Raw genomic sequence first — 24740 nt, 5'->3', positions numbered from 1 at the left:
GAGGGCCACAGAGCAGCGGTTGGTGTGAGGGCCACAGAGCAGCGGGTTGGTATGAGGGCCACAGAGCAGAGGGTTGGTGTGAGGGCCACAGAGCAGCGGTTGGTGTGAGGGCCACAGAGCAGCGGTTGGTATGAGCGCCACAGAGCAGCGGTTGGTGTGAGGGCCACAGAGCAGCGGTTGGTGTGAGGGCCACAGAGCAGCGGTTGGTGTGAGGGCCACAGAGCAGCGGTTGGTATGAGGGCCACAGAGCAGCGGTTGGTATGAGCGCCACAGAGCAGCGGTTGGTATGAGGGCCACAGAGCAGCGGTTGGTATGAGGGCCACAGAGCAGCGGTTGGTATGTGGGCCACAGAGCAGCGGTTGGTATGTGGGCCACAGAGCAGCGGTTGGTATGAGGGCCACAGAGCAGCGGTTGGTATGAGGGCCATAGATCATGGTCTACTCCCTAAACACCACTCACTGATTTGTCTCTCACTGCACTAAAGTGATGCAACACACACACAAACACACACGCATGTACATGCACACACACACACACATCTAGCAGCCACCCGTGTGTTGATTAGCTAGCAGGCAGTGCTAGCTAATTGCTGATGGTGCAGGGAGGGAGGAAGCGACAGAACTAACCACAGAGCCAAGCTGAGAGAGGAAGCTGAGAGAAGGAGGAAGGGAGTTTTAAAAAGAAAAGCTTTCCTTTAGCAGCAGGCACGTCACCAAACAGACTGGTTTAGCCTCTAGGTGTAAGCTCTCTCTTTACTTCTGTCTCTCTCTTTCACACACACACACACAGCCCTCTCCTTGGGTCCCTCCACACTTATTAATTGCCTCCACTTTTCTTCATTGACCCATGCTGGCAGACACACAGACACACACAGGGCGTCTGTCTCAGCCGAGAGAGAGGCCATGAGGAGCCACAGGGTGCGGATCATACCCATCATGCACCTGTGAACCTTCCCAGCATGCCCGCATAGAGCCAGGCACCAGGACTGTCAGGAAGAAACACTCCACTGAAGCCTGTAGACACACAGACAATATACACAGAGCTCACACATACACTGCAGGGACGGAGATTCACTCTTGTTATGCAATATACATCTCTGTCAGTCTATTACAACCTTTAACATCTCTGTCAGTCTATTACAACCTTTAACATCTCTGTCAGTCTATTACAACCTTTAACATCTCTGTCAGTCTATTACAACCTTTAACATCTCTGTCAGTCTATTACAACCTTTAACATCTCTGTCAGTCTCTCTCTATCATACTATGTCTTTCTGCTGGGTGTCTGTTTGTCAATCTCATCCATCCTCCGTCTGCTGTCTATCTATTCCCCATCTATCTCTCTTTCTCTCTCTATCTCTCTCTCTGACTCTCTCTCTCTCTCTCTCTCTCTCTCTCTGACTCTCTCTCTCTCCCCCTATCGCTCCCTCCTTCTCCCTCTCTCTGCGGCCTTGTCTTTACTTTCCTCTTAATTAAGAGTGATTGTTCAAGAGCATCAAGAGAGACATTGACCACAGGCGATACACACTCACACGCTCAGATTCCTCTCACAATTGACTGTCCTCATTATTAAAGTGGTTGGGGCTTTGACTGTAATATGGGAGAAGAGGGGACATATCACCTAAGGCAAGGTACCAGCTACAGTTTTTAATGCCTACTTAAAAAAAAAAAAATGTCACACACACTCACATGCCAACCCCTCACACACACTCTCTCACACACACACACACACACACACACACACACACACACACACACACACACACACACACACACACACGTATCCAGGTCCCAGTGGTGCAGGGGCAGGTTAATATCTCCCTAATTTGTTAAAAGGCTGATACAGGGCTGAGCAGTATGGAACAGAGATAGAACTGATACAGGGCTGAGCAGTATAGAACAGAGATAGAACTGATACAGGGCTGAGCAGAATAGAACAGAGATAGAACTGATACAGGGCTGAGCAGTATAGAACAGAGATAGAACTGATACAGGGCTGAGCAGAATAGAACAGAGATAGAACTGATACAGGGCTGAGCAGTATAGAACAGAGATAGAACTGATACAGGGCTGAGCAGTATAGAACAGAGATAGAACTGATACAGGGGGCTGAGCAGAATAGAACAGAGATAGAACTGATACAGGGCTGAGCAGTATAGAACAGAGATAGAACTGATACAGGGCTGAGCAGTATAGAACAGAGATAGAACTGATACAGGGCTGAGCAGTATAGAACAGAGATAGAACTGATACAGGGCTGAGCAGTATAGAACAGAGATAGAACTGATACAGGGCTGAGCAGTATAGAACAGAGATAGAACTGATACAAGGCTGAGCAGTATAGAACAGAGATAGAACTGATACAAGGCTGAGCAGTATAGAACAGAGATAGAACTGATACAGGGCTGAGCAGTATAGAACAGAGATAGAACTGATACAGGGCTGAGCAGTATAGAACAGAGATAGAACTGATACAGGGCTGAGCAGTATAGAACAGAGATGGAACTGATACAGGGCTGAGCAGTATAGAACAGAGATGGAACTGATACAGGGCTGAGCAGAATAGAACAGAGATAGAACTGATACAGGGCTGAGCAGAATAGAACAGAGATAGAACTGATACAGGGCTGAGCAGTATAGAACAGAGATGGAACTGATACAGGGCTGAGCAGTATAGAACAGCGATAGAACGGATACAGGGCTGAGCAGTATAGAACAGAGATAGAACTGATACAGGGCTGAGCAGTATAGAACAGAGATAGAACTGATACAGGGCTGAGCAGAATAGAACAGAGATAGAACTGATACAGGGCTGAGCAGTATAGAACAGAGATAGAACTGATACAGGGCTGAGCAGTATAGAACAGAGATAGAACTGATACAGGGCTGAGCAGTATAGAACAGAGATAGAACTGATACAGGGCTGAGCAGTATAGAACAGCGATAGAACTGATACAGGGCTGAGCAGTATGGAACAGAGATATAACTGATACAGTGCTGAGCAGTATAGAACAGAGATAGAACTGATACAGGGCTGAGCAGTATAGAACAGAGATAGAACTGTTACAGGGCTGAGCAGTATAGAACAGAGATAGAACTGATACAGGGCTGAGCAGTATAGAACAGAGATAGAACTGATACAGGGCTGAGCAGTATAGAACAGAGATGGAACTGATACAGGGCTGAGCAGTATAGAACAGAGATGGAACTGATACAGGGCTGAGCAGTATAGAACAGAGATAGAACTGATACAGGGCTGAGCAGTATAGAACAGAGATAGAACTGATACAGGGCTGAGCAGTATAGAACAGAGATAGAACTGATACAGGGCTGAGCAGTATAGAACAGAGATGGAACTGATACAGGGCTGAGCAGTATAGAACAGAGATAGAACTGATACAGGGCTGAGCAGTATGGAACAGAGATAGAACTGATACAGGGCTGAGCAGTATAGAACAGAGATAGAACTGATACAGGGCTGAGCAGTATAGAACAGAGATGGAACTGATACAGGGCTGAGCAGTATAGAACAGAGAACTGATACAGGGCTGAGCAGAATAGAACAGAGATAGAACTGATACAGGGCTGAGCAGTATAGAACAGAGATAGAACTGATACAGGGCTGAGCAGTATAGAACAGAGATAGAACTGATACAGGGCTGAGCAGTATAGAACAGAGATAGAACTGATACAGGGCTGAGCAGTATAGAACAGAGATAGAACTGATACAGGGCTGAGCAGTATAGAACAGAGATAGAACTGATACAGGGCTGAGCAGTATAGAACAGAGATAGAACTGATACAGGGCTGCTGAGCAGTACTTAAGAAGGGCTGAGCAGTATAGAACATAGATACTGATACAGGGCTGAGCAGTATAGAACAGAGATAGAACTGATACAGGGCTGAGCAGTATGGAACAGATATAGAACTGAGTCCCACACGACTTCTCTGCTTCTAGCTGTGTTTCTCCCATCAGCTGTATGTATCACAGTAGCCCTCCGTCAATCAATCACATTCATTTATAAAGCCATTTTAACATCAGCAGTTGTCACAAAGTGCTTATACAGAAACCCAGTCTAACATCCCAGGTGGCACCTCCCCAATAAAGAAAGAAAGAAACGTCAGATGAATTAAAAGGAGTACACTTGTTTTTTTCCCCATCCTGTCCTTTTCCCCTCTGACTGTAGATTTGTGTGGAGAGAGGAGGGCATGATGGGAACAGGAGAAAGAGAAAATAATTACATGACTTCGGGGACACTTAACACAGTATGGACTACACAGTGAGAACTCTCTGGAGTTAAAGTAGGGCATCGCAGGAGTGTGTGTGTGTGTGTGTGTGTGTGTGTGTGTGTGTGTGTGTGTGTGTGTGTGTGTGTGTGTGTGTGTGTGTGTGTGTGTGTGTGTGTGTGTGTGTGTGTGTGTGTTGAGAGAACTTGAACAGAGCATGCCGACAGGCCACTCACACACTCACTCTGTTAAAGAATGAATGTATAACCTATTTGGTCTTTTCTGACTTTCTGCCATAGATGCAGTGTATTTCTATCTCCCTGTTTGTGTTTCTCTAGCTGCTATAAGATAGATGGATGGAGGGTGTAATTGCTGTAAAACGACAGAACGAGATGAGATATGTATTGCTCTGGGTTCAGTGAATGGGGACCACTAAACCCTTGATGGAACCATCTGTCACAACTAAGTGAGCTGTTATGTATTTACTGCCACACACACACACACACACACACACACACACACACACACACACACACACACACTTCCTCATCATCGCCTGTTATCCTGCCTGAAGGTTATATAGCCTGTTATGTCTTGATGGCTCTATGAGAATACAGCTAACGTGGATATGGCCTGGCGCTGCCATCAAGTAGACAGCGGTGAAAGTCCTACTGTACGTACGAGGCGACTATCTCGGTTTGTCAATCGTGTACGTTGAAGAAGCCCACCGGCAAGCGGCCCCACCGGCAAGCGGCCCCACCGGCAAGCGGCCCGGTAGCGTAGATGTGAAACGTGGTAATACATTTCCATATGAGACGGCTGTATAATGTAGTATGTCTTCATCATTCTGGGCTAGTTGACTGGAGCAGCCATGAGATAAAGCTCAGAAGGCCGTCAGCGTTTTTGATTAAAGAATCCCGTCTCCGTCTTTCTGGCGACTCAGTTATTTCTTCAGACGCCTGCCTCTCCCTCCTCCCGGAAAATCGGAAATTGTCCTCCCCATTTCAGACGGTCTCCCCACAACAATCGCTGCAGGAAATTGGGCTTTAGGGCCGAGTTACAGAAGAGGGTGGATGCTCTATCCTGTGTAATCTGCTAATAACAGCCTTGGAGACGTGACTGTGGTCCTGATCTAAGGTAGTGCACTATAAATGACAATAGAATGCCATTTGGGGCGCACACCAGGAGTGTTGTTGCCTCTGCATTGGGCAGCCATTTACCTTTATTTATTTAACCAGGCAAGTCAGTTCAGAACAAATTCTTATTTTCAATGACAGCCTAGGAACAGCGGGTTAACTGCCTTGTTCAGGGGCAGAAGGACAGATTTGTACCTTGTCAGCTCAGGGATTCGAACTTGCAACTTTTCGGTTACCAGTCCAGCGCTCTAACCACTAGGCTACACTGCCCCATGTGACGAAGGCATTGTGTGTGGAGAGTCAGAGACAAAGAACATGCTATCATTACCTTTCAATCCAAGATGCACTCTGTGTGTGTGTGTGTGTGTGTGTGTGTGTGTGTGTGTGTGTGTGTGTGTGTGTGTGTGTGTGTGTGTGTGAACTCGAGATGCTTTTAACACATTCTTGGAAACCAGTCGGCTTTGTATGAATGTGTCAGTGTATTTCTGTATGTGTGTGGTGTCTCGGAAGAGTGTGATTGTGGTCTGAATTTTTCGGGAACTCAAGTTGGCAGTGTGTGATAACCATGACTAGCTAGTTGGTTGAAATGGCCACGGTCTCCAAGTTATGTATGTCAGAGGAACATACACAATCTGGTGAACACAGACGCAATAATGCCAAGGTTATTGACTGACAAACCAAGTATTCACCCAGCAAGACCAACTGTCACAATGTCCCATTATCACTTTCTATGTCAGTATGATTTCTACTAGCAAAACCTGTATGTTCTGTTGCCATAGTTTCATTTTGTGTTGTTTGTTTGTTTGTTTGTTTTTGTTTATGGATGGTTTAATTCTTTTCTTTAGGTTCTCCCATGCCATCCTCTCTACCCAGCCCATCAGTTACTGACCATTCACACTCGCAACCACCATCACCCAATCTCCATGACAACCAGAGCTCGTTGCTAAGTAGCGCCAGCGCCCATCCGGCGGTCCATGAGTCGGACGAGGACGAGGAAGAGTACACAGCCACGCTGTACTTACCTGTAACGCAGGTCACAGCTCACAGCCACCACGGCCTCGCCTGTAATGGTAAGGTTCAACGTCCCTACGATGTTCCCACAACCTTCTCTCCCTTTGCTGCACAACGTTCCCACAACTTTCTCCCCCTTTGCTGCACAACGTTCCCACAACCTTCTCTCCCTTTGCTGCACAACATTCCCACAACCTTCTCTCCCTTTGCTGCACAACATTCCCACAACCTTCTCTCCGTTTGCTGCACAACATTCCCACAACCTTCTCTCCCTTTGCTGCACAACATTCCCACAACCTTCTCTCCCTTTGCTGCACAACATTCCCACAACCTTCTCCTCCTTTGCTGCACAACATTCCCACAACCTTCTCCTCCTTTGCTGCACAACATTCCCACAACCTTCTCTCCCTTTGCTGCACAACATTCCCACAACCTTCTCTCTTTTTAGTATATAATGTTCTCAAAATGTCCTGTAATGGTAAGGCACAACGTCCCTACGATGTTCTCACAACGTTCTCTGTCTGCGCTCTATACCATTCCCACAATGTGCACAACATCCTCACAATGTTCCCTCTCTTTACTGCACAATGTTCCCGCTCTGTATTGCACAACGTTCCCTCAACGTTCCCTCTCTTTACTGTACAACATTCCCTCAACGTTCCCTCTTTACTGCACAACGTTCCCTCAACGTTCCCTCTCTTTACTGCACAACGTTCCCTCAATGTTCCCTCTCTTTACTGCACAACGTTCCCTCAACGTTCCTTATCTTTACTGCACAATGTTCTCTCTTTACTGCACAACGTTCCTTCAACGTTCCCTCTCTTTACAGCACAACGTTCCCTCTTTACTGCACAACGTTCCCTCAACGTTCCCTCTCTTTACTGCACAACGTTCCCTCTCTTTACTGCACAACGTTCCCTCTCTTTACTGTATAATGTTCTCACATTATCTTGCAATGGTGAGGCACAGCATTGTTGCAACGTTCTCTCTATTTACTATCACAACATTTACTCTCTTTACTGACAACAGAACGTTTCTCTATTCTCAATGTGTGCTAATGAAAATTCCCGGAACGTCCAGCTGTTTCTAGTTAGTCTGATTGATAGCCAGACAGACTCTTATAGAGAAGTTTAGTACATTTAGTTTCCCCATTCTAGCTAGTCTATATGTCCTCTCTCCCTGTCATGTGGTTGAAACCTCTGTCTGAACTGTGTGTCTGTTGTTTTAGCATTTCTGTCTGTTATGACCATTGTTTGACATGTGGTGTAGATTTAGTCTGGTAATTGCGGACCCAATGTAGTTGGGGTTGAAGTTAAAATGAAGGTTTAAGTGCGTCTCAAGTACACAGAGAGGACTAGTTTCTCCTAATGTGACATTAGAGCCATTCAGAGCAGAGGTCAGTGGCCCGACTGTGGATAGGAGACGGGAGGCTCTGTTAATCGGCCCGTTGGCTGTGACTGCATCTCGTTGTCATAGAGACAGGACGAGACCATGACAAGGCACTTCTCACCCCAACATGGCCCAGTTCTGGCCTGCCTCTCTTGCTCCCGCTGTCTGAGAGAAAGACTCATGCGCACACACAGACACACAGACACAAACAAGCACAGACACTCACAGACAGACAGACACTCATCCACCCTCACTCCCAGTGCCCCTGCCTCCAGTCATTCAGTGCTGTTTGGTCTTCACATCCCAAAATGAATTAGGGCTTCTCTGTGTTCCCAGTCTGACTGCATCAGTGTCAGGGAGAGAGAGGGAAGGAGAGGAGAGGTCCTAACCTGTAGTGGCTGTCCCTAGCAGACATCTGTGCTGTGAATCTAGAGGAGACGGGACAGAGAATGGAGAGAGATGCTGGTTTTTGAGGAGTGCTCAATTAAAGCTGTTTATACACATATGAATGTACTTAATTAAACAGCTAGAAAACGGTCTTGTTTATAAGCCATTTATAGGCAGAACTTCAAATATCTTTGAACATATTTATCTGTTGAAGAGTCCATTTTGTCATGTTCATCTGTGGTAGAGTCCATTTTGTCATGTTTATCTGTAGAAGAGTCCATTTTGTCCTGTTTATCTGTAGAAGAGTCCATTTTGGCATGTTTATCTGTAGAAAAGTTCATGTTCATCTGTTGAAGAGTCCATTTTGTCATGTTCATCTGTAGAAGAGTCCATTTTGTCATGTTTATCTGTAGACGAGTTCATGTTTATCTGTAGAAGAGTCCATTTTGTCATGTTTATCTGTTGAAGGGACCATTTTGTCATGTTTATCTGATCTAGTCATGTTCTCATATGTCTTTACTTAAAGTTTTGTCTTTGATGGCTCGATTTATTGACTTGAGCTATGAGGTTAATTATGAAGCTCCCTCTCATCATAATCCCCAACAGACAGCTATCCAACACACACACACACACACACAAAGCTAACCACACCGTCCACCATCCCCTCTAAATTCATCCTATGTTTATTACCGACGGAGGAAACTTCATTTCCACACTATATACACAGCCAAATCCACGGCCATCATGACCGTTGAAATCTAATCAGAGCCAGTTGAACATAAGGAAGTGAGATCTTCTATGATCCACGTCCCCTCAGAGCTTCTCTCCCCTCTCGGACCTTTCATATAGAGTGGTTCAGCCATCTGATAGTCATCTGGACCTACAGCAGAGTAGCAGAGCAGTCTAGACCCCAGCACACGCACACACACACACACACACGCACACACGCACGCACACACACAATACTTCCAACCCCAGACGCCCAAGCCTTCAGAAGACAACCAGAGACGCCATCCCCCTCCCCCATTGACAGCTAGAGACTGACTGAAAGGCTGAAAGTAAAGCTTCGTGAGGAAAAAAAATAAGACTTTGTCGCCACTTTACGTTTTTTAAGTAGGCAATTTTCGTAGGCGCGCGCCTCAATCGATGTCTAAATGGAAGACGTTTTAACGAGACACCATACCTGGGGGGGAGAAAGACGCCGTGAGGACTTTTAGCTCTGGGAGGGAGGGAGGGAGGGAGGGAGGGAGGGGGGGGGGGAGGAGGAGGAGAGAGAGAGAGAGAGAGAGAGAGAGAGAGAGAGAGAGATGGTTCCAGTGTCTTCATGTCAATCTTCCATAACCATCTCCTCTTCTCAGTGACTGGGATCACTTAGTAAAGCAAACAGGCTCGCTGGCGCCCAGGTCCAGTCCACTCTGCTCCTCCTCTGAGACCTGGTGTGAAACTGGATGAGTGGAGAGAGGGAGACAAGGAGGAAGGGAATGAGAGAGGGAGAGGAAATTATAGAGAGGCAAAGGCAGAGAGAGATAGGGTCAGCTTGGAAGATTACAGTCTCCAGCCACCTATACTAACTACTTGGTGGGCCAGAAAAGGAGAGAAGAAGGGTTTGCAGGGAGAGAAAGGGTCAGTCTACAGTCTCAGTCCTCTCATACAGAGAGAAAGGGTCAGTCTACAGTCTCAGTCCTCTCATACAGAGAGAAAGGGTCGGTCTACAGTCTCAGTCCTCTCATACAGAGAGAAAGGGTCGGTCTACAGTCTCAGTCCTCTCATACAGAGAGAAAGGGTCGGTCTACAGTCTCAGGCCTCTCATACAGAGAGAAAGGGTCGGTCTATAGTCTCAGTCCTCTCATACAGAGAGAAAGGGTCAATCTATAGTCTCAGTCCTCTCATACAGAGAGAAAGGGTCAATCTACAGTCTCAGGCCTCTCATACAGAGAGAAAGGGTCAGTCTACAGTCTCAGGCCTCTCATACAGAGAGAAAGGGTCAGTCTACAGTCTCAGTCCTCTCATACAGAGAGAAAGGGTCGGTCTACAGTCTCAGTCCTCTCATACAGAGAGAAAGGGTCGGTCTACAGTCTCAGGCCTCTCATACAGAGAGAAAGGGTCAGTCTATAGTCTCAGTCCTCTCATACAGAGAGAAAGGGTCAATCTATAGTCTCAGTCCTCTCATACAGAGAGAAAGGGTCAGTCTACAGTCTCAGGCCTCTCATACAGAGAGAAAGGGTCAGTCTACAGTCTCAGGCCTCTCATACAGAGAGAAAGGGTCATTCTAAAAAACTAGGCCAAGCTATCTTTTGCACAAAAAATGTGCTCCTTTTACTGTAAGTGCTCGAAGAATAGATGCTATTTGAGAAACTATTGAGACAAAGCCATTGACAGATGGGCTTGAATAGAAGCACATGCAGGACAATCAGAGAGAATAGACAGAATGCTGGAGACTCAGGGCCAGCAAAGGGTGAAGGACCACTATGAAAACAGAAAAACAGAGAGCTCTGTGCACAGAAGTACTCAGTGTGAATGAATAGAGAGAGAAAGGGAGCGAGAGACCGAGAGAGAGGGGGGGAGAGAGTTGAGAGAGGGTCAGCGTGAAGACTCCAGTCTTCCATGAAGAGAAAGGGAGAAAGAATGGATGAAACAGGGAGGAGGCTTGTGAGGGGCTGGAGAGGAGGGCTGTTTGTGCTAATGGGCAGCCGGAAGGTCACAGTGGGTGACCCATTTACACAGACCCCGGGTCTCTCCCTCTCCTTCACACCGCTAGCCTCAGTCTTATACAGCACCACAACAACCCTCAAGTGTTCTCGTCTGTGAAGCTGAGGAGGAGAGAATAACTACAGTTTTGGTGCTTTTCAATCTGGACTTACCCTCACACCAGAGTGTTACCAGGGTTTAATGTTACTCATCATTACTCATTGTGTATTTATTATTACTTGTATTATCACGTGTTTTACTTTTCTATTATTTCTCTATTTTCTTTCTCTCTGCATTGTTGAGAAGGGCCTGTAAGTGAGCATTTCACTGTTAGCCTACACCTGTTGTTAACGAAGCATGTGATTATCCTTTTGTCTGGGTTAGCCCTCCTCTGACATGGACCTTATTGTCAGTGACGCGCTAAAGATCACCAGTCCGCGCTAACGCCTCCTGCAACAGACCGGTACAGGCCCTGACCTTCTCTAGCTCTCTCGCTCTCTAGCTCGCTCTCTCTCTAGCTCTCGCTCTCTAGCTCTCTCTCTCTCTCTCTCTCTCTCTCTCTAGCTCTCTCTCTCTCTCTAGCTCTCTCTCTCTCTCTAGCTCTCTCTCTCTCCCCCAATCCGTCCCTCCTTCACTGTTGATGGCCATTGTCAGATGTCTCTCTCCCTCTCTCTCCCCCCTTCCCTCTCTCTCTCCCTATTTCCCCTTCACTGTTGATGGCTATTGTCAGATGCAGTAAGCATGAAAGTAGCAATTTTACAGCCCAGGATTTCCAATAACATTTACCGTAGACCCCCAGAACTAACCCACGCATGGCTGACTGGCTCTGCACCGTACCACTGTCTTGTCTGTCTTTCCAATTCCCTCTCTTTCTGTCCATCTCGGTCTCGCTCTCCTTGTCCGAGGTCTCTCGCTCTTTCCTTCTCTCTCTCTAGCTCTCTTTTTCTCTCTCTCTCTCTCTCTCTCTCTCTGCCTCGCTCTCTCTCCGTCTTGTGTTAGGAGTGTCAGTCACTCGGAAGATAGGCGAAATAGATTCCATCCTCTCTCGTGTCTCTCCTCTTGTCTCGGTACGGGGTGTGTAAGGGCAAGGGTGTCTGCTTCAGTGCCTTCTATAAAGTCAAAAGCCGATAGTAATGAAAAACACGCCGCGGTGTCTGCCTGTCTGTCTGCCTGTCTGTCTGCCTGGCTGCCTTCCCCAAGTCAAAGGACCCCTCCGTGTGAAATGGCACACAGAGTACTGTAGAAGGTCAAACATTGACTGTGCGGGCTCAGGATGTCACCCATGTCACAAAGATAGATGCCACCGTCCCACAATACCTGAGGAGAGATGCATTGTGTGTGTGTGTGTGTGTGCGCGCGTTTGTGCGTTTGTACATGAATGTAATGTTTCTTACATTCATTATGATTCTGTGTTACAACCTTTCCATGGTTGTTCTGTTTATACACGGCAGCCACTACGATTCATGTGTTTGTGGGTGTTTTCAGTGTCAGTAGCTTCAAGTGGAGATCTGTGCATGTGTCCTTGTAAACATTTTACAATCATGTCCCTTTTGTTTGGACCTGGCAGAGCTGCAAAGGAACATCTATTTTCTATGTAACAGTCATGGAAGCCTCCACACCCCCACATACACACACACACACACACACACACACACACACACACACACACACACACACACACACCTCTCCCCCTTCCCTGCACAGTGTGAATGTAAATGCAAATGGACGGTCAAACAGAGCTGTGCCCAACAACACTACACTGTCTACTGGGCTCCACTTCAGTGGGTCCTCGTCCTGTGATGTTAGCTCTCCGTGCTGGATGCCTGTGTAAAATGTGATATGCGCGCTTCCACTAAATCTCTATCCTCGCTGTGGCATGCGCCCGTCCCGTGTTCGTGAGAAATGCAGTACTTTGAGGTCGTCTCACCGTGGTTTTTATAGGACGTCTCAGCATGCTAGCAGATACCCATAGACTTCCAGTCATTACGCTAATGCTAGTTAGCATTGGCTCGCGAAACTACCTCTAACTTCCTTCATACTGGACACAGAGACATAAAAATGGTATCAACAAGTTCATCTGACTCTGGGGAGGAATGAAGTGTCCCTTTAATCTACCAGGAGTAACCATGGCAATCTGCTTGTACGAACCAGGAATATCGTTGTTTGTTTGTTTGGGCATAGTGACGTCAACAGTGAATATCACTGAATGGAATCCCATTTCATGGTCTTGTCTTCGTAGCTGAGGTTATTTGGAATCCTGCTCTCGTGACTTATATGTCCAAATGTCACCCTTTGACCTCGAGGATGTCCTCTCGTTCTAATGGTTAAGACCCAAATCCCACCGGTTACGCCGACTTCTTCTCTGTCAGTGGATAAACCAGGCTATTACACGGCGATCGAGTCTTACACTGTATAAATGTTACATTGAACGCACAACGCAATTACCACAGAACAAGATATTTCATTTTCCCAGTGACATTGCACTTAATCATTCCTCCATATATTTGACTGGAAGGTACAACCTCACACTTAAAAGCCTCAACTCTCCCTTCCAACATGTTATGTCCGGGAAATTCGTCATTTAAGAAAGATGACTCTCCTTCACTTGCTCCCCCCCCCACCCCCTTTAAAGCAATTACACAGTCTCTCTTTCCCCTCCATCTCTCCCTCTCTCCAATAGATAGATCAGTCACCCAGTCAGGATGGATGATGAAATGTGACTCCCAAATGGCACCCTATGTAGTGCACTACTTCTGACCAGGGCCCATAGGGCTCCGGTCATAAGTAGTGCACTCTATAGGGAATAGGGTGTGCCATTTGTGACGCAGCCTCAGTCTTGCTCATCTTAACGTCTGAGATGGCCGTTTAGTAACCGCTCACGTCTCACGTCTCACGTCTCCCTTCCACCGTTTGAGAAATGGCATTTCTTCTACCGTATTTCATCTTCTTCTTCTTCTTTGTCTCCTTCTTCTTCTTCTCTTCTCTCCCTCTACGGGGGTCCACAAGCATTGACGCTCCATTGATCCCACTCTAATGATTTCCCCTCTGAGTTGGTCAATATTTAAGCAGCACTTTGTACCCAGAGTAAAATCATAGACACCTGGGCTGATAAATGTCATAACCCGTTGATATTTACATTTCATAAATAGCAGCGTGGCGCGACCGGACGGCGTGTTTGAAGAGCCAGACGGCTGGAGACGGATTCAGATATGAGATATGGACCAGATTATTCCTTTCATCTGGTCAGGGTAGAATGACAGCAGGGTAGAGTACAGGGTAGAATGACAGCAGGGTAGAGTACAGGGTAGAATGACAGCAGGGTAGAGTACAGGGTAGAATGACAGCAGGGTAGAGTACAGGGTAGAATGACAGCAGGGTAGAGTACAGGGTAGAATGACAGCAGGGTAGAGTACAGGGTAGAATGACAGCAGGGTAGAGTACAGGGTAGAATGACAGCAGGGTAGAGTACAGGGTAGATGACAGCAGGGTAGAGTACAGGGATAAAGGCTGTGTCCAGCGGGAGAGTCCTATGGGGCCATGAGTTTTGTTCTGGTCTGGAAAGCCTCCTGGCCCTATACCATGCTACTGTTAGATAGATTGTTGTATGGGATTGGTAAGCCTTTGATTCTTGTAACTGGGCCAAATCTTGCCTAACTAACCTAGTTTCACCTAGTCATGTCCTGATTTCCGCCTGCCTCTGGGAGTGTGTGTGTGTGTGTGTGTGTGTGTGTGTGTTGCCTGTGAGGGTACTGAAGGGTACACAAGCTGTGTGGAAATTGAAAGGAACAACACCAGATTGACCTTGACTGGCCTTCTCTTGGAGAGATGACGAGCAAACACTCCCTCTTACCGACACACACCTGTCATCCTCCGCCCCACACAAAGCCTGCCTCTGCTCTCTAGAAAATAAGCTTTGTTCTCCATTTGGTGTGGGTCGGCGGGCAGAGAGGACGCTTCGTCTTGTCGATGCCCAACAAAGAGCTCTCCGCCTGGGTGACAGTCGCTAAAGGTTAGACCTGTTCTCTGGAGGAGATGGAAGTGAAATTAGCTTCACGCACCACAACCCAGGTCCAAGGCCCCGCTCACGCCTGATTCTGGTTACAGCCGACCACAGGCTGCTGTGTGGTCCGTCTACCAACCCTCGCGTTCCTCTCCTCTCTTCTTCTTTCGCTCCGTTCTTTCTCTTGGTCGCTTACTTATATATCACCCCCTCACCTTCTCTCACGCTCAAAAACTCTTTCTCATGCTCACTCAAAACCTCTCCATCGCTCTCTCCATCCCTCCCTCTCATCGCCCTCTTCGCCACCTAACCCCACAGCCGGCGCCTTGGCGCGGACAACAAAGCTCGCGGCAATGCATGATGGGATTGGGATGACAGTGTGAAAGCTTTCCAAGAGGAGCCGTGGACAGGACCCAATGATGGAATCACTCGGGGTCTGGTCTGGCCAGGGCAATCTGGTCTGTGTTTAATGTCTCTCTCCCTCCCTCCCTCTTTCTCTCTCTCTCTCTCTCTCCATCCATCCATCCTTCTGCCCAGCTAGCCAACCAGCCAGCTAAACAATGACCAGATTTCTTGTCCCTGTCCACTCTAGACAGCCCGTAAGTGATGTTCTTCAGAGTCTGGACCAGTTAAGTAATGTTCTTCAGAGTCTGGACCAGTTAAGTGATGTTCTTCAGAGTCTGGACCAGTTAAGTGATGTTCTTCAGAGTCTGGACCAGTGAATTGATGTTCTTCAGAGTCTGGACCAGTTAAGTAATGTTCTTCAGAGTCTGGACCAGTTAAGTGATGTTCTTCAGAGTCTGGACCAGTTAAGTGATGTTCTTCAGAGTCTGGACCAGTTAAGTAATGATCTTCAGAGTCTGGACCAGTTAAGTGATGTTCTTCAGAGTCTGGACCAGTTAAGTGATGTTCTTCAGAGTCTGGACCAGTTAAGTAATGTTCTTCAGAGTCTGGACCAGTTAAGTAATGTTCTTCAGAGTCTGGACCAGTTAAGTAAAGTTCTTCATAGTCTGGACCAGTTAAGTGATGTTCTTCAGAGTCTGGACCAGTTAAGTGATGTTCTTCAGAGTCTGGACCAGTTAAGTGATGTTCTTCAGAGTCTGGACCAGTTAAGTGATGTTCTTCAGAGTCTGGACCAGTTAAGTGATGTTCTTCAGAGTCTGGACCAGTTAAGTAATGTTCTTCAGAGTCTGGACCAGTTAAGTGTCATTGGCCAACTAACACATCTACCAAATGAGGCATGTCTTGGAATTGAACGGCAGGATGAATTGAAAAGTCAATAATACATAGTACTCTATTGAAACCCAAAGAAAGGGAACCAGTTATATCTATTCTCCATCAATCGATGCACTTTCATGGTGATGTCGTTATGTGTTTGCATGTCATGTCCTTATTGAAGATATCAGAAGAGACATGGTGCATGTCCATCTCACTAGTAGGTCTCTCTGTATTGATGGTCCGTCAGATATATATCTCCCCCTCTCACTCTGCCCCGCTGCTTTCAGTTCCACCCCATCTCCATGCTCTCTCTCGCTCTCTCTTTCTCTCTCTCTCTCGCTCTCTCTTTCTCTCTCTCTTCAATCCTACTATTGATAAAGAGAGACGTAGAAGTATCACAAGGTGAAACATGACAGCTCGCTGGCGTCGTTGACAAATAACCTTTCCCGAAAATGCTCGTCAAAGCCTCAGAATGATGGCCCGTCGCTTTCAACGACTCGCCGCCTGTTTGAAATGTCAATTTATCATCTCGACTCGACGTCAGGCGCCGCAAGCCTGGCGTTCGCCAGGGATATTGGGTAAAGGATCGAGGAGGGAGATGCCAGTTATCATAAAGGCAGAAGTGAATACACACACACGCGCACACACACACACACACACACAGACTGATTGACTGACGGACATCTCTGAACTCCTGGTCTGATTTCTTCATTTAAAGAAGTGATGCTTTTATAAACGTCACCTGAGAGGGCTTTGAGTGGGAAGTAAACATTTTGGCACCAAACTCATTTTGGCTCTTGGCTTTTTCCAGCTTCTCGTTGTGGAAGAACTGTTTAATATGCCTGATGCTTGACAGAGACTCTGACAGGATTTAAACCTGAATAGGCTTCAGCTGACAGCTCTGTGTGTGTGTGTGTGTGTGTGTGTGTGTGTGTGTGTGTGTGTGTGTGTGTGTGTGTGTGTGTGTGTGTGTGTGTGTGTGTGTGTGTGTGTGTGTGTGTGTGTGTGTGTGTGTGTGTGTGTGTGTGTGTGTGTGTGTAACACTGTTTTCCTATGCATCCTTCTATCAGTCAGTAATAAATCAACAGCAGCGGCAGGCCCATAATCCTGTCTGTTTCAGATGACCATGACTACGGAGGGTTTGGTGTGGTGGTGATTGGAATGGGACAGTGTTTATCAGACAGACAGAAGACAGAGGACATATGGTAGCTGTTGTTGCAGAGAGGGGGAAACGCGTGTAAACACTGCGCTGCTCTTTGGGATTTTTGTTTTGGTTCAGCGGTGCGGAGACTGATGTCTTCCATATGACACGCTGAGGGACTGCGATCCCACTCTATCTCATGATACTCTGTCGTGTGTGTGTGTGTGTGTGTGTGACCTAGGATTTAGTTCCCTTTCCCTCCATTTCTTCAAACTAAATCTACCAGCATTGAGTGAGTGGGGTTTTAAATGTTACTACTGATCTTGTTTTTAAAGGCAGTTATATTTCCTGTATCTGTCCGTCACCGTAACAGCCAAATAAAGTGGAGGTGAAGGGAATTATGGTCTTCTACCCTTCACAGTGGGTCTTTAACCATTTCTACTCACCTTACTCACCTTTAGTTCATCCTTAACCCTGAACTCTGAACTCTTCCCCTCCCACTGATCCTCCTCTCTCTCTCTCCTCAATTTCTCTCTCTCTCTCCTCCAATTCAATTCAAAGGGTTTTATTGGCATGGGAAACATATGTTTCTCTCTCTCTCCCTCCCCTCGTTCTTTCTTTCTCTCTCTCTCTCTCCCTCCCCTCTTTCTTTCTTTCTTTCTCTCTCTCTCCCTCCCCTCGTTCTTTCTTTCTCTCTCTCTCTCCCTCCCCTCTTTCTTTCTTTCTTTCTCTCACTCCCTCCCTCCTTTCTCTCTCTCTCGTTTCAAAAGGTCACTGTATCTCCCCACAGCCATCAACCTCACCATTAAACACTGACATGGCCCTGAAGAAAAGAGTATAAAAAAACAAGCTGGTTTAGATTATGAAAGCAGATAAGCAACTCAATCTCCCCTAGCCTTCACAAACCCCTCTGGTCCAGCCAGGAGAAGGATGTCAGCACACACACACGCACAGACGCACACACACATAGACACAGACACACACACACGCACACATACACACATAGACACACACACACAAACGCAGACAGAGACACAGCAATGGCTATCACTCTCACCGTTAGGAGCTGAACGGACCTGGGCTGTAATTTAGCTCCTGCCAACAAATCCTAATCAGATAGGCCTCTTAAAGTGTAGACACTAACCTAACAGAAGGGCATGTGTGTGACGGGGTGGAGACCCCCTGATGAATGACAGGCAGCAGTCCATCAGTCAGGGTTGGGTTTCAAAGGCAAGCCTCTTGTAAAGCCTGCATCTGTCTCCTCACATCTCATCCATCACACACACACACACACACACACACACACACACACACACACACACACACACACACACACACACACACACACACACACACTATTCCACTCACTCCCCCCAGACCTAGGCAGCCTGAGCCAGCTTACACCTTGGCCCCTCTCCTGGCCCTTCCCTTGGGCCATCTTGAGTCCTTCCCAACCTTCACTCTTCATGGGCCCTCTCTCGACTTCTCTCTGCCCATCTCAAGCCACCAGGCCTGGGCATCCACGGTGAAAGGTTGAGTGGGTGGAGGCCTGGATCTCTGGATCCTGTCTGGTCTGCCTTGCTAGAGGGTTAGAAGGTCTAGTCTACAGGGGTCAGTCAGGGTACTGTGTGTCTAGTGAAGGTCATCTAGCCAGGTTAACTGGGATACGCTTGGTGCCATGTGTCATGTTAATGGTCTGTGTTTAAGAGCCAGTGAAAGGAGAGTGGATGAGAAGCCCTGTAGTGAGACGGATGCTCTAGGCTTCACTGGGGAACTGAACTCATGTCAAAAACATATGGCGCTGAAATGGATACATATTGAGCTCCGTGTAATGTGTGCTGTCGGGCGGTGTGAAGGAGCAGCTTTGTTTGTCTGTGTGTGTGTGGGTGGGTGTGTGGGTGTGGGTGTCTACTTATTGGCCTTCCTCATTTCTTTGACTGTCTTTAAATATTGCCTTCCCAATTTACCTGGTTTTGTCCACATGCCATGTTATTCCAAATTATAAAAACATTTATAGCCAGACACACACACACACACACACACACAGTCCTGGCAGAGAACAGCAGGGCTTGCCAAGTCAGTGCTGAGCGCTCGGAGGTGGGATCATCATGTTGGCTCTGTGTCTCGTCTCACGTCTTATGGAGGAACGGTTAAATAATGCAAAGCTTCAATTAGGGCTCTTTGGGGGTCTAAACCAGTGCCATTCCATTTAGACACCCCTAATTCCACTGCAGTTAAACCCAGAGCCTGTAGCAACTCAGCCCCTTGGAGGAGAGCGGGAGAGAAGGAGGAGAAAATAAGAGAGGGAGGAGAGGAGGTGGAAGGGTAGAGAGGAGGGAGCGAAGAGACGGGGCGAGGGAAGATAGCAGATAAAAAGGAAGGGAGTAGGAGAGGGAGTGATTTTTCTTCTTTTGTGCTGATTGCTTTCATGCAGTTCCAGGTCAGGGCTCAGGTTGTCGGAGGAAAATGGAAATCTAAACATTTCATGGCCGACATGTCGCTGTGACCCCGGGCTCATCCCTCTCTGTCTCGCTCTCTGTTTCTCTCTCTCTCTCTCTCTCTCTCTCTCTCTCTCTCTCTCTCTCTCTCTCTCTCTCTCTCTCTCTCTCTCTCTCTCTCTCTCTCTCTCTCTCTCACCCCTTCTTCCAGGTCTTTGCTGTGCCTTTGTTGTGTGCTTGGTTTACCCCGGCTATACTCCTCCATCTCCCTTTGTTTGCTCTATTACCGAGAGGCTGTTATTCCCTGGTCTTTTCTCTGAAGCAGTAGGCGCTATATCTGAATAGTTTTCTCCCACTCTGCTTCCATTGTAGTCTCACAATGTAGGTCCGTCAGGGTGCTCAGTTCAGTGATTGAGACTCAAAGTTCTCGGATCAAAAGGTCATCCCTATACCATACCATTCAGTCTTCCAGGATAGACCTGCATAATGAGCCTTCCTGATATACGGTCCGTCACATGGCATAGCGTCCACCATGCGTTTTCTTTCCCCTTCCTTTGTCCTCAGTGGCTTTAGCTCTGGGGATTCCCCCTCTCTCTTTGTGTGTTTTGGGGGGGGGGGGGGGGGGGGGGGTGAGTAGAGAGGGAGAGAGGGAGGCGTGTCCAGGGCCAGATGTGAAGCCAGCCATCACGTCAGCTCACGGACGATCAAACAACCTCACACTCGTCCAGCCTCCGCCTCACCTGGGGGAGAGTCCACACACTATCTCTCCACACACTATCTCTCCCCACTTCATTTTATCCTCCCCTAGCTCACTTTTCTCTCCCCCTTCTCTCTCTCTCTCTCTCTCTCATTGCCGCTGCCTCTTCCCTCCTTCATTTCTCCCCCTTTCCTTCATCTTCCTCTCTCTCTCTCTCTCTTTCCTCCATATCATTCTCTCTCACCTCTTTTGTCTCCCTTCGTTCTGAGGTTGCCCATAGAAACAGGTCTAGTACCAAACCCCAAACTGACCTCAGACCAGTGTCTATAGGCATTGTTGTCATCCTACTCCACATGACGCCTGGTAGCCCATAGAGAAACAGTGTTAGGCCAGCTACTGTGTCAACATGCCACTGACTGTTGACTCAGCGCTGCCAAGGACACTACCAGGGCCCAGATGACATGCCACCGCTCCCCCACCGACAGGCATCGCTGGTGGGCTACAAACACTCAGCTTGGTGGGGTGGCTGGAGGGCTGGTTGGAGGGATGGCGGGAGAGGGGGGTGTTTGCGCACATGTCGTGGACGATCACTGTCAACTGTCACTGCTGATGTCCCCTCAACCCTGGTGATGTGTGTGTGTGTGTGTGCGCATCAACGTGAATGGAAAAGGGGACAGTAGCACGGATCATCTCCATCTCACCAACCACAGTCACATCACCCGGTGCGCTGCACCATCACGTTCCCTCACGATAAGCCCTATCTTCCTCTCATAATGCCTGTGTATCATCAGAACCTACTCACTCAATCAAATCACACAAAGTGTTATTTGTCACATGCGCCGAATACAACTGGTGTAGACTTCCCCGTTAAATGCTTGCTTACGAGCCCTTCCCAACGATGCAGAATTTAAATATAAAAACAGTAACACAAGAGGAATAAAATGAATGACACAATACTGGAGCTACATACAGTAAGTTCCAGTACCATATCAATGTGGAGCTACATACAGGAAGTACCAGTACCATATCAATGTGGAGCTACATACAGTAAGTTCCAGTACCATATCAATGTGGAGCTACATACAGGAAGTTCCAGTACCATATCAATGTGGAGCTACATACAGGAAGTACCAGTACCATATCAATGTGGAGCTACATACAGGAAGTACCAGTACCATATCAATGTGGAGCTACATACAGGAAGTACCAGTACCATATCAATGTGGAGCTACATACAGGAAGTTCCAGTACCATATCAATGTGGAGCTACATACAGGAAGTACCAGTACCATATCAATGTGGAGCTACATACAGGAAGTACCAGTACCATATCAATGTGGAGCTACATACAGGAAGTTCCAGTACCATATCAATGTGGAGCTACATACAGGAAGTTCCAGTACCATATCAATGTGGAGCTACATACAGGAAGTTCCAGTACCATACCAAATTGAAGCTACATACAGGACGTTCCAGTACCATATCAATGTGGAGCTCCATACAGGAAGTTCCAGTACCAAATCAATGTGGAGCTACATACAGGAAGTTCCAGTACCAAATCAGTGTGGAGCTCCATACAGGAAGTACCAGTACCAAATCAGTGTGGAGCTCCATACAGGAAGTATTGATATGGTACTTCCAGTACCATATCAATGTGGAGCTCCATACAGGAAGTACCAGTACCATATCAATGTGGAGCTCCATACAGGAAGTACCAGTACCATATCAATGTGGAGCTACATACAGGAAGTACCAGTACCAAATCAGTGTGGAGCTCCATACAGGAAGTACCAGTACCATATCAATGTGGAGCTCCATACAGGAAGTACCAGTACCATATCAATGTGGAGCTCCATACAGGAAGTACCAGTACCATATCAATGTGGAGCTACATACAGGAAGTACCAGTACCAAATCAGTGTGGAGCTCCATACAGGAAGTACCAGTACCATATCAATGTGGAGCTCCATACAGGAAGTACCAGTACCATATCAATGTGGAGCTCCATACAGGAAGTACCAGTACCATATCAATGTGGAGCTCCATACAGGAAGTTCCAGTACCAGATCAATGTGGCGAGGTAGGAGGAATCAAGAGGTAGATATGTACATGGAGGCAGGGTAAAGTGACTAGACATCAGGATAGATAATAATAAGGTATTAGAGGTAGATATGTACATGGAGGCAGGGTAAAGTGACTAGACATCAGGGTAGATAATAAGGTATTAGAGGTAGATATGTACATGGAGGCAGGGTAAAGTGACTAGACATCAGGATGGATAATAATAAGGTATTAGAGGTAGATGTGTACATGGAGGCAGGGTAAAGTGACTAGACATCAGGATGGATAATAATAAGGTATTAGAGGTTGATATGTACATGGAGGCAGGGTAAAGTGACTAGACATCAGGATGGATAATAATAAGGTATTAGAGGTAGATGTGTACATGGAGGCAGGGTAAAGTGACTAGACATCAGGATGGATAATAATAAGGTATTAGAGGTAGATATGTACATGGAGGCAGGGTAAAGTGACTAGGCATCAGGATAGATAATAATAAGGTATTAGAGGTAGATGTGTACATGGAGGCAGGGTAAAGTGACTAGACATCAGGATAGATAATAATAACAACAACACATGAAGGTGAAAATACAATCTAACGTTTGTTCAGGTTCTAAATAGCCAGGCTGCCATCTGAAGAAAAGGAGAGAAGAGAGGAAGCTGGAAGTGGTGTGAAGAATCAAGCTCCCCAGGGAGGGAGGAGAGCTTGGGGGGCGTTTGGGAGGATAGCGGGGTCTCGTATTACAAGTGGTTTGTATGTAATCCAGGGCCAACGTAAAGGGGATTTAGGTCTGGAGCTAGAGCTCAGTGCTGATTCCATAGAGCGAGAGGCAGAGAGACCGAGAGGGAGACAGCGAGAGATGAGGATAGGCTACCCGTCCTGTTGGGGGAGGACGCAGAGAGCTGTGTGTTGGCAGCGCACTACATTGCTGCCTGCCATAAAATGAGGGACAGTGTCTGACAGACCAATAAACCTGCACATGTACTCTACTGTATGGCTATTGTTATTGTTGAATGTATGGTTATTTTGACCCTTGGTTATTGTTGTTACTGTTGTCCCGTTGACAATTTTGATTCTCATTTTTTATTTATTTTTATATTGTAAATATACAAAATAAGCTTTGGCAATATGAACATTGTTACGTCATGCCAATAAAGCGAATTGAATTGAATTGACTGAGAGAGAGAGACTGAGAGAGAGACAGAGAGAGAGAGACAGAGAGAGAGAGACAGAGAGAGAGACAGAGAGAGCGACAGAGAGAGAGACTGAGAGAGAGAAAGAGACAGAGAAAGAGACAGAGAGAGCGAGAGAGAGAGCGAGAGAGAGAGAGAGACAGAGAGAGAGACTGAGAGCGACTGAGAGAGAGAGACTGAGAGCGACTGAGAGAGAGAGACTGAGAGCGAGAGAGAGAGAGAGACTGAGAGCGAGAGAGAGAGAGAGACCGAGAGAGAGAGAGAGAGACCGAGAGAGAGAGAGACCGAGAGAGAGAGAGAGACCGAGAGGGAGACAGCGAGAGAGACAGCGAGAGAGACAGAGAGAGAGAGTGAGAGAGAGAGAGACTGAGAGAGAGAGACTGAGAGAGAGAGACGGAGAGAGAGAGAGAGAGAGGCAGAGAGAGACAGAGAGAGAGAGAGAGAGAGAGAGAGAGAGACAATAAAAACCCTCCAACCCAAAAAGGCATGTGGTGTTGATGGTACCCTCAATGAAATGATCAAATATACAGACAACAAATTCCAATTGGCTATACTAAAACTCTTTAACATCATCCTTAGCTCTGGCATCTTCCCCAAAATTTGGAACCAAGGACTGATCACCCCAATCCACAAAAGTGGAGACAAATTTGACCCCAATAACAACCGGGGGATATGCATCAACAGCAACCTTGGGAAAATCCTCTGCATTATCATTAACAGCAGACTCGTACATTTCCTCAGTGAAAACAATGTACTGAGCAAAATGTAAAATTGGCTTTTTACCAAATTACTGTACAACAGACCACGTATTCACCCTGCACACCCTAATTGACAAACAAACAAACTAAAACAAAGGCAAAGTCTTCTCATGCTTTGTTGACTTCAAAAAAGCCTTCAACTCAATTTGGCATGAGGGTCTGCTATACAAATTGATGGAAAGTGGTGTTGGGGAAAAAACTTACAACATTATAAAGTCCATGTACACAAACAACAAGTGAGTGGTTAAAATAGGCAAAAAACACACACATTTCTTCCCATGGGGCCGTGGGGTGAGACAGGGATGCAGCTTAAGCCCCACCCTCTTCAACATATATATCAACAAATTGGCGCTGGCACTATAAAAATCTGCAGCACCCGGCCTCACCCTACTAGAA

At 47.0% G+C, this 24740-nt stretch overlaps 1 protein-coding gene across 1 annotated transcript in view; it reads left to right on the top strand.

Annotated features, from left to right (window-relative positions):
- The first annotated feature begins 6212 nt into the window (after positions 1–6212).
- Positions 6213–24740, top strand: part of LOC115186236 (teneurin-3-like) — a 30680-nt gene continuing 12152 nt past the window's right edge. The window contains exon 1 of the mRNA XM_029745908.1: positions 6213–6432. Within this exon, the coding sequence (XP_029601768.1) occupies positions 6216–6432 (217 nt within the window). The 5' untranslated portion in view covers positions 6213–6215. The remainder of the gene's footprint in view (positions 6433–24740) is intronic.

The sequence above is a fragment of the Salmo trutta genome, unplaced genomic scaffold (assembly GCF_901001165.1).
Source record: "Salmo trutta unplaced genomic scaffold, fSalTru1.1, whole genome shotgun sequence".
Taxonomy (NCBI): Eukaryota; Metazoa; Chordata; class Actinopteri; order Salmoniformes; family Salmonidae; genus Salmo; species Salmo trutta.
The sequence above is the reverse complement of the archived record's forward strand: the minus strand, read 5'-3'. Positions and strand labels throughout refer to the sequence as shown.